At 43.9% G+C, this 9,897-nt stretch overlaps 1 protein-coding gene across 1 annotated transcript; it reads right to left on the bottom strand.

Annotated features, from left to right (window-relative positions):
* Positions 1 to 4,288: 4,288 nt before the first annotated feature.
* On the bottom strand, positions 4,289 to 8,788 carry LOC104953995 (glutamate receptor ionotropic, NMDA 2B-like). The gene is made up of 2 exons (XM_010781040.1): positions 8,765 to 8,788; positions 4,289 to 8,271 (listed from the first exon to the last, which is right to left on the bottom strand). Exons 1-2 carry the CDS (start codon positions 8,786 to 8,788, stop codon positions 5,986 to 5,988), a joined length of 2,310 nt encoding a protein of 769 aa, XP_010779342.1. The 3' UTR covers positions 4,289 to 5,985.
* Between the last annotated feature and the right edge of the window lie 1,109 nt (positions 8,789 to 9,897).

Genomic DNA, 9,897 nt, shown 5'->3' with positions numbered 1-9,897 from the left:
AACACACAGTTAACATTTCAAACTAAACGACTTGGTTTGGTTTACGAAAAGATTGATGTTAAGGTTAAAATAAGTAGGTTAGTTATGAAAATTAAGTTACGCTTAGCTGTTGGTTGACTTTTAGATATGAGACACGAACAGCCGTCTCCTGAGTTAAAGCCTTGTGTAAGACTTCCAGAGATCTTGTTTGGAGTGCTTATGCGTGACAGATACAATGAAAAACATATATTGTAATTCGAATGATAACAAACCAAATGAAAATGGGTTTTATGGCCAAAATACAGCAGCAAAAAGAAAGGAATGAAGTATCAAAATTCAGAGGTAAACACAAAACAGGTTAAAAAGACTCAGTGCCATGTGCGTGAAACTTATAGTTTTTTATTATTAATACTCAACACTTCATTTTGTTCATCATGTACAAAGAGAAAGAATAGTCTTATTTGAGCACTTATAATCGTAGATATCAGTATTATTCTTATTAGAAAGTACCTTAATGATGTTTTTTGCAATTTGTCATGACGTGGTTAATTTTGTTATTGAGATTACGTTTCCATACAAAAAAACAAGGTAAATGTCCCCCCCCCCCCTCAATATTCAGTATTTACACAACCTGTACAATTATTTGTTTTTGTGTCGTTCTGTTCATATGGTGTAAAAATGTGGGGGATTTATCTCAAAGAAACGGGCCACAAAAAGAGAAAAAGAATGGCCGAGAATAATATTATGTATATCATTAAGTATATGTTACATTTGTCAACCCACAGTAAATGTAATCATGTAGTTTGTGTGTTCACATTTGGTGGCAACCCCTTATATGTCATTCAGGTAAAGCAATCTGTATAAATGACGACGATGGAAAATAGCAATATATTAACAAACAAACAAAACTGTACACAATTTAATAGAAAATTCTGTATGCATCAATATAAAGCGATATCAATACATATGAACACAAGTACACACAGGTTTAAAATATGCATTGAATTAGGGTTGAAATCATAAGCAGCTAAAATACATGGACCTTCACACAATCATGTAATATCACAGTATAATTCTTGGATTAAGAAAAAAAAAAACAAGCCGGTGGGATAAGCAAATTAAAATGTTAGAAATTTCAAATAACTTCCCTCCAAAAACACATAAAATGTTCACGAGTCAGTTTAACCGGTACATCGATCCCTGCAGCTGACCATTTCCTGCTCTTATTTGGTCCCGTGTGTCAGTATCGCTGAGGATGATCCCTCCCTACTTTTAATCGCCATTTTTTTCCTTGCGTTGTAAAAATGTGACACAGTGTTTTGCTCTACACGACCTCCCTTTTTTTTTCGTTGAACAAATGCGTTGTGGCATGTTCGTGTGCAGAAGACCCAGGAGGGAAATAAAGATTTACTCTGCATCACGACCCCGACCTGCACTATCTGGCTTTAGAGCGGAGCAGCTGGAGGTGGTAAAGGCCTGATGATAGCATGTTTACCACAGTGTCAGGTAAATATCACTCGCCCTTGAAACGCATGGAAAACAAAAACCCAGGAAGTGATGACTTGGCACGTACAGTGAGGTCTTTTCACTGTTTGGTCATCCTGTTTATTGCAAATAAGGAAAAATATGTAGGAGTTTACGTGGATTCATTTGTCACTTTTCAATCAACCCTGTAGACATGAAAGCAGTTGAGGAGAAAAACAAGAGAGATGGATTCCTTCTCTCCGGGTCCGGGTGACGATTAAAAAGACTTATTGGTATAAGTAGCGTACAGAAGAAGAGCGGGGGGGGAATAAGTCCTACCAAAAATTGCATATACAACAAATTACAAATGATATATCCCGTCTCGTACTGAGAGAACAAGCACGGCACAAGTATAAATAAGAATCCAACGCTTCTCAAGTGTTTTCATCTGTCAAATAATACAGTTTAGTAAAATGTGAGCTGAAATATATTCCCCTGAAGCAGAAGTCTACATGAAATGACAAATGTTGCACCTTTTAATTAATAAGGGGTTGCACAAATGCATTCAATAGGGAATGGGAATGTGGCGTCGCTAACGGCAAGTCGTCCATCTTTGGAGGATACCGGCGAATGCAACTTATTGACTTAACCTGTAGTACGGCGAGCAAAGGAGGTTAACTTGTTCACTTTCTAAAACATGCTCGGTAGGCACTGTTATGTCACTGTAACAGCCACTCCTATGATCAATGAACAAAACAAAAACAAGGACCATGTGATTAGATTTTATTCCTTTAAAAGGCAGAGGAGGGAGACATCAGCAAGAGGCGCTGAATTGTGTTCTTCTGAACTACAGGAACACAAACCACTACACTGGGAATATGATTTATAACATAACATATAGCAGTATACTTGCATACACCACAAGATTACTTATGCATGATAAGCCGGCGTTTTGTAGCATAACATTAGTTGTCTTCGGATGACTATCGTTTTCAATAAACCTGTAGATTTGAAGGTCCGGTATCAACCTGTTTGTAAACTTGACATGGGCCTGTAAATATTTAATATTCTGAATTTTCCGTCAGCTTTAGACACTCACTCCAAACACCAGAGAGGACCGACATCAATAACATTGATTGGTTCATTCTTCTCTTAATTCATAAGTACAGATGGCATTAATTAACTTTATTTTGTAAAATAACGCTCCTATAGTTTGTATTTGTAGGTCGTTAATATTTCACGCATACTTTATTCATTTTGGATTAAAAAAAACGCTGACAGGTGACCAGGAAACGCTGATATACAGTATCTTGGCGGCTGCTGTTGTTGCTACGGACGCTATCCTCCAAAGATGGCCCCAGAATGCACCCTGGTTCCCATTCCCTATTGGGTTCTCAATACTCAATCTTGTTTTTTCGCATTAATATTGTGCTGAAAGACTGCAGCGTTCAATGTGTGTGTGTGTTGATACGTGTGTGTGTGTATGTTCTTTACCACAGTGATGTCTATCCCACACAGAAAGAGAGGGAACAGGATAGGCCGGGGGCCGACAATGGCTCTAAATTCTGTGCAATCACCATCAGAGCCCAGGTTAAAAAAAAAAAAAAAAAAACGGGCAACAAAAACACAAGTATTTGTTTTTAACTGCCTAAAAATGAAGGATCACAATATACTGCCTCTATATGCAAATATCATCTATGTATACATGTAATATTGTATTCCATAAATGTGTAGATAATTGAATTTATCTCAAAAAGCATGAAGAAGAGCTTACCTTAAAAAGAGAGAATCTAACACAATTCAAGGGAAACTTAGCAAAGACTCCTAAAACTAAACTTTCCCCTTTTTATCACCAAACGTCTACACCTACAGTAAAGTATCCTCGATTTCCAACACTTTAGTGAAAATATGAAAGAAAGCATAATTCTTAACATAATCAGTATACTCATTGGTAAACTATTATAATTAAATAACATGAGATTCAAAGAAAAAAGAGGTTCAATTATATCACTTATGATTAGTAATATTTGTGTCTTAACTATATTTTGCATATTTTTATTTGTGTAATTTTCCAGTTTTTTTAAAGAGTTTTTTATCCTGGTTTTATTTCTTAAATTGCTGTAAAACATATTGAAAGTTACATCCTGTCTGTCTGTTTACTGTACAAAGTGAAAAGAGTATTTTAAATAGATTATTTACAAGGAAAAAGATTGAAACGTACAAATGCTGACGCTGATTGATGCCCACACACCGAGGTCTCTCTCGTCTGCTCCGTCTTATTTCCTCGTCGTTTTTATCCCGTTATCCTTCTTTCAAACCGTCTCGCTGACAATAGTTGAAACCTGAACTTTCAAAAATGTGTGCGTATAAAAATTCCAGAGATCCCAATCTATTTATTAGGAGAGTCATGGTGGAGGGGGGGTAAGATCTGTTTGATTTAAGGCTAACTCGATCGGTCTCATTTCGTCCGTGTTATCTGTGGAGCAAGGGGTTGAACCTATGAGCAGTTATCAGTCGCGAGAAAAAACAGCTGTTATCATTCAATCGTGATTTCCCACACACACACACACACACACACACACACACACACACACACACACAACACACAACACAACACACACACTACACACACACACACACACACACACACACACACCAAACCTCTTACATTGATGCATTTAGATTAGGGGTTAAAAGATGACCAATAGATCCCTCTGCGCAATCTTCCCACAGCCCTTTAACTTCTGACACCGCCAGCTAATCGAAGATCAAACCTTTAAATACAGGCTTCTTTATTCTGTACAGTAATGTGATGAGTCATCATCAGACAGCTCCAGGTGGGAAGGGGGGGGATGATAAGGCATGTCTACTGAGTGCCTGAACCTACACTGAGTAAAAAGGTCCTGTGCAATAAATGAGGCCTCTCAAGCGAGAAAAAAAGGACGATATCTACATCAAGATTTCGCAAGATGGCCGTCTTCCGGTACGCCTCAAATAGACACCTTCCTCAGCTCGAGCTTTAACGGGCATCATTGTCGCAGGAACACATCTCCTACACGTTGTTTTGTTTCGCCAACATAACAGTGCATATATTAATCACACACAATGTACAAACAAAGCTTTCTGTAAGTGGAAAGTAACGCCTTCAACGAGATACCGGTTGAGAGGCCCAAACAAAGAAATAAAGAAAGAGTGCCCGGTGACTGTTATCATGTAACCTGAATAAAATAAGTGGTCTAAAGGCTGCCGTGTTGTGAAGTGAGACGCTATCCGTGACATCCTGAATGCTTTTTCTACGTAAAGCGCTGCTCAAACTCGCCGTATGAAATATTTGTTTACGAAGTTATAAAACGTCTCTTGGAATGGAAACCATCGGCTGCAGCAGCGCCTCGAGCCTGATGTCAATTTTCACTGCAGTTTTTTTTGGCTCATACACGAAAAGAGATCAGCCTGAAAAACATGCCGGTCCGTCCCTGGTTTGAACCGGAGGACACATCCACTGGAGACCATTAAGGCACGTCCTTCCTCTCGGTGTCTTCAGCTTCGGGACGTCGTTCACAGTAACACAAGTTGTGTTTTAAGTGTGTGTGATTTGTAATGTCTTGAAAACATCAAATGAAGGATCTGTCAGCTCTAAACGTGTCCAGTCATTTTCACAAGGAGCAAATCAACGTATGAGCATGGCGTAAAAACAGAATTAAAAAGAAGTTCTCAGTCTTTCTGGCTTGTTGGTTGAACTTAACAACCGTCCTGCTTGCACACAGGATTACAACTACAGATACTAAAACAGTAGTGAAATATTATACCAACAAAACATAAAACAAGAAAAAACTTATCGTAAGCAGTGTTATCATAATCAGCACTAACATCTTTGTTATTCACAATATTATTATTGTTGTTCTTATACCCTGTTTTTTTCTATAAGAATATCTTATTATCATTCATGATTGTATTTCTCATAGCAAACAAGATCAGCTCTTTTGGCGTCAGAGATGAGGAGGAGGAGGAGGAGGGTTGGGGGTGAAGAGATAAAGGACCGCAGCTCGGGGGTAAAACGTGAAAATGTCTCCAGGGGCAGATGGGCAGCTCGTTTCTCGCAGTTTTTCCTCAAGAGCACTCAGCGGGAGATCTCTCAGACAGCCATCGCACCAGACAGTCCAATATCAAACTGAGGCGAAGTGTCACCTCTCTAAGAACATCGACTTCTGCCTCATGAAATGACAGGCTTGGATTTGAGTGCGATGTTAAGGGGAATGTTGATTGACTGTGTTTTGGACATAAAAGTAGCTTTGCCCGTTACTGAGAGAGAGGGTTAGGGTCCCACAGCTCCACAGGGTGTCCGGTGTTTTACCCAGATTTGACCCTTTTCCGTTTCACAGCTCTCTCCCCTTTCACCGTGCTGTCCCAATATGGGGCTAGAGTTGCAGTGTGTTGGACAGTGTCTGTAAAATCATCCCTGATCTCCGAACACAACACGCCTCGATTTCCTCCCTTCCTCCTCCCCTCGCCCATCGTCCACTCCTAACTCGCCAATTGTCGATCTCACACGTCAGACTCAATGCTGGACAGTTTCTCGTACACATGGCCATTGCTTCCATTGAAGGGACGCGGGGGGCCGACCCCCAGCATGGAGCCGTGGTGGTTCATCCCGCCGAGGCTGAGCTCTTTTGGGAACCGGGGCGTCGCGTTGGACATCACCCCGGCCGTGGCGGACGCCGGCAGATATGACGTCGTGCTCATCTGGCTCCTGAAGTCACTTCGGCTTGGTTTGGGAACTTGCTGCTGCTGCTGCTGCTGCTGCTGCTGCTGCTGCTTCTTCATGTAATATTGTTTGGCTCCGTGCATCAGACACTGGTCGTCGCCAAAGGTGGGTATAAAGGGGTTTTGGTTGACCCTGTCTGGGTAAAGAGATTTGGATAAAGAGAACCCTCCCCCGCCTCCTCCTTCCATCAGAGACCTGTCCCTGTCTCGCATGTCTCTCTCTCCGATGGAGCGGCGGTGAAGGCCGTCGCCTCTGAACAAACCGAACGGTGACCCGGGTCGTTTGCGAGCCTCGTAAAACAACGGGTCCCTGTCTCGTTCCCGTTCTCGCTCCGAGCCCCCGTGGCGCTCGAATATGTGTGCGAAGGGGCTGGTGCCCTCCATGTAGCGCTCTTTCTCCTTCAAGCTAACGCTCCTGGGTGGGGGCAGCATCCCTCCCATAACTTGGCTCCCCATTCCCCCCCCAACACCTCCCAGACCCATTAAACTGCCCATCCCGCCCGACTCCTCTTTCTGAAGGTCAACAAAAGCGTCGTACGAGTGCTGCCGCCTCAGTGGTTTCCCGAGTCCTCCGCTCTTCCTCCTCTGCTGGCCCTGAGATTGAGGGCCCGGGCCCATGACTCCACCTCCCCCACCAACGCCATTCCCTCCCCCCATCTGTTCCAAGAGGTGGTTGTTGTCCTCGCTGATATCGTAGAGGTTTCCTGTCTTTTTACAACCCTCGCAGCGCATGCAGGTCGCAGAGCTTGGGCGGCTGTTACCTCCGCCTCCCGACGTCCCACAGCTCATACCACCACCGTACACACCGCCGTGCATCGACATCTGCTTGCCTCCCCCGCTAGCCCGACAGTTCCTGCACTCCCACTCTCCCCCTGCCAGCCCAGATCCTCCCACACCACTCTTTAAATCTGACTTTTTGGGTTTGCTTTGCTTAAGAAAGTCATCCACTGGAACCAGGGTGGTGCAGTTGCCTCCATCTCTACTCCCAGGGCCTTCCGTCAGGTCCACGTGTTCCCACTGAGGAACGCCCTCTTTGGGCCGAAACTGGTCCAAATAGAAATCCCTAACGCTTTCCTTCTCTCTGAACATGTAGTTCCCGTCGCTGTTCCCACTTAAGCCTCTCTTCCGCTCTGGGGGCAGCAGCGGCGGGGAGGCGGAGCGGTGGCCGTGGTAGTGATGGTGGCTGATGTGGTAGGGTTTCCTCCGGTAGCCCAGCTCGATCTCGTCCAGCTCCCGTCTGGACTTGGCAGAGGCCGGCCTTTTTTTCAGGCTATCGCGGTACTGTTTGCGTTTCTTGGCGTTACCTTCCAGGTTTCCGTAAGTCACCGTGTGCGTGGATATATCCGAGACGTCCGACCGTCGATCCATATTCCCATCGTCGTCTCCTCTACCTCCGCAGTATCCGTGCCCGGGGATAAACGTGGCGCTTGAGGCGCCTCCCTTAAAGGAAAACTTCCCGTAAAGGTCCGGCAAGCCTCCCTTAAAGCTCTGCCCTGAGGGAGGAGTTTGTCCGGACAGCAAATCAAACTTGCTCATGTTCCTGTGGGTCAATGCCGAGCAGGGCTGGGTGGTGAAAATAGGCGCCACCCCTCCTCCAATGCTCTCACAATCAAACATCCCCCCTTCCAGAGAACTTGCGCTACCCAAGCTATGAGGCCTGGGCGGCGGCGGTCCGCTGAGCCCTAGCGTCGAGCCGTGGTGGTGCAGGTAGTGATCCTGGTACAGATTGCTGTCCTTCAGGTGGAGGTTACCAAACGTCCTCTCCACCTCGCTGATGTAGTCGCTGAACATGTTGTCTTCCGGTGGGTACGACGGCTTGCAGTCTGAGTGTCCCGCCAAGCTGCGGCGGTGTTCGGAGATGTCGTAGACGGAAGATTCGCGGCGGATGAAGTCCAGCGCGCTGTGGGGCGATCCGTTCACTCCGGACAGGGACGCCATGTTCTTGGCGGTTCGTAGGAGGCGCATGATGTTGGAGTGGGTGTTGTTCATGGTGGCGGATGGGGAGTTCAACGCCGAGCTGTTGCTCTTCTCCTCGATCTGCACCCCGTGGATGCAGCTCCAGATGCCCTGTGGGGAAACACAGGCAAGAGGAAGCATTAGGGACGGAACATTCTGTAAATAGTGTCCCAATATTGTATTATAACGGCACAAGACGTGGATGTGACGCGTTTCTTTGTGCATGTAAATGGTCTGTTAGACCTTCCACATGCTCTATGGTCAGTGTAGGAGCTATAGTTGGTCAAAATTGACTTTTTTAATTTTTTTAAATTTATTCTACTAAAATCATACAAAAACAAAAACACACAAATGAACAAAATTAGTAGAAGCGGGAGGGCTGAAGCATAGCTTATGGGGAGTAGCCCTCCCGTGCATCATCATTAGCATCAATATAATAATGGCATTTATTTCGTCAAAAACGTATAGAAATTAAGGAGTACAAAGAAATTAAAAAAAATGCATATATAAGTAATACTGGGAATATCCAATACTTGTTAGCTGGAGTAATCTGCAAATATAATTGTTTTTACTTTAGTTTTGAATTGTTGATGATTAGTAATACTTGAAAGGTCTGGGTGAAGTCCATTCCACGTTCTAACTCCGATTATGGATCAGCTGTGGGATTTGATGGTTGTTCTACTGGGCTTGCTACACAACCAGTTAGGATGCCTGGTTGGGTATTTCATGACTGTGGCTTGGAACTGCTTTTGAATGTTAGGAGGCATTTTGTTAAATGGACATGATTTACTGTGTATTGTGAACGTATTTTGAAGAATGCAGCTGCTTGCCAAAAACACGAGAATGCAGCTGTTTTGCGTCCTGACTGATGAGTAGAAGCTCTTTTTCACTGATTCTGTCAATACCTTACTCAATACATCGGTAAAAACAGATGCAACGTGTGATTTATAGACTGTAGCTTGTTGTACATTAGCTGGTGTGCAAGTGAGCGTATAGTAAGAAGATTCAGGGGGGACAGTGTGGCTGCACGGCGGATGATTGATAAAGGCAAAGGGGTCCTGCTGGTCAATACCTTTAATCAATGTGATTAGAATTCAGCTGAACAATATCCTCCGGTAGTTATTAAACACCTCAGTTCCACTGCGGCGAACACAATCTCCCTTCCGAAAGAGAAAGGCTTAACCAAGGAGACGGTGGCAGAAAGACAAACTGCTCCATTTGCATTCAGTGATGTACGATACAATATTCAGATAACAATGGATGTACAGAGGAGAGCAAACCAGGCATGACGGATGGGGACGGTGCGGTGCAGCATCAGATCAATTCAAGACAATGATTTTGCTCAGTTTTTCTGGACGTCTTTAGAATGAAACAAAGGGATGCTTTCGGTCACTTTCAAAGGTCACCTATTATCCAAAATCCACTTTTTCATGTCTCTTCTACATCAACATGTGTCCCCTCTTCTCCATGTCTCTTCTACATCAACATGTGTCCCCTCTTCTTCATGTCTCTTCTACATCAACATGTGTCCCCTCTTCTCCATGTCTCTTCTACATCAACATGCGTCCCCTCTTCTTCATATCTTTTCTACATCAACATGTGTCCCCTCTTCTTCATGTCTCTTCTACATCAACATGTGTCCCCTCTTCTTCATGTCTCTTCTACATCAACATGTGTCCCCTCTTCTTCATGTCTCTTCTACATCAACATGTGTCCCCTCTTCTTCATGTCTCTTCT

The sequence above is a fragment of the Notothenia coriiceps genome, unplaced genomic scaffold (genome assembly GCF_000735185.1).
Source record: "Notothenia coriiceps isolate Sejong01 unplaced genomic scaffold, NC01 NC01_scaffold00022452, whole genome shotgun sequence".
NCBI classification, from domain to species: domain Eukaryota; kingdom Metazoa; phylum Chordata; class Actinopteri; order Perciformes; family Nototheniidae; genus Notothenia; species Notothenia coriiceps.
The sequence above is the reverse complement of the archived record's forward strand: the minus strand, read 5'-3'. Positions and strand labels throughout refer to the sequence as shown.

What these genes read in the sequence shown, in the direction of transcription:
- LOC104953995 (XM_010781040.1), bottom strand. Translation starts at nt 8,788, where the DNA reads ATGGACTTCACCCAGACCTTTCAA. An exon ending in ACTTCACCCAGACCTTTCAA is followed by an intron (nt 8,272 to 8,764) that starts GTATTACTAATC and finishes GTTTCCCCACAG; the next exon opens with GGCATCTGGAGCTGCATCCA.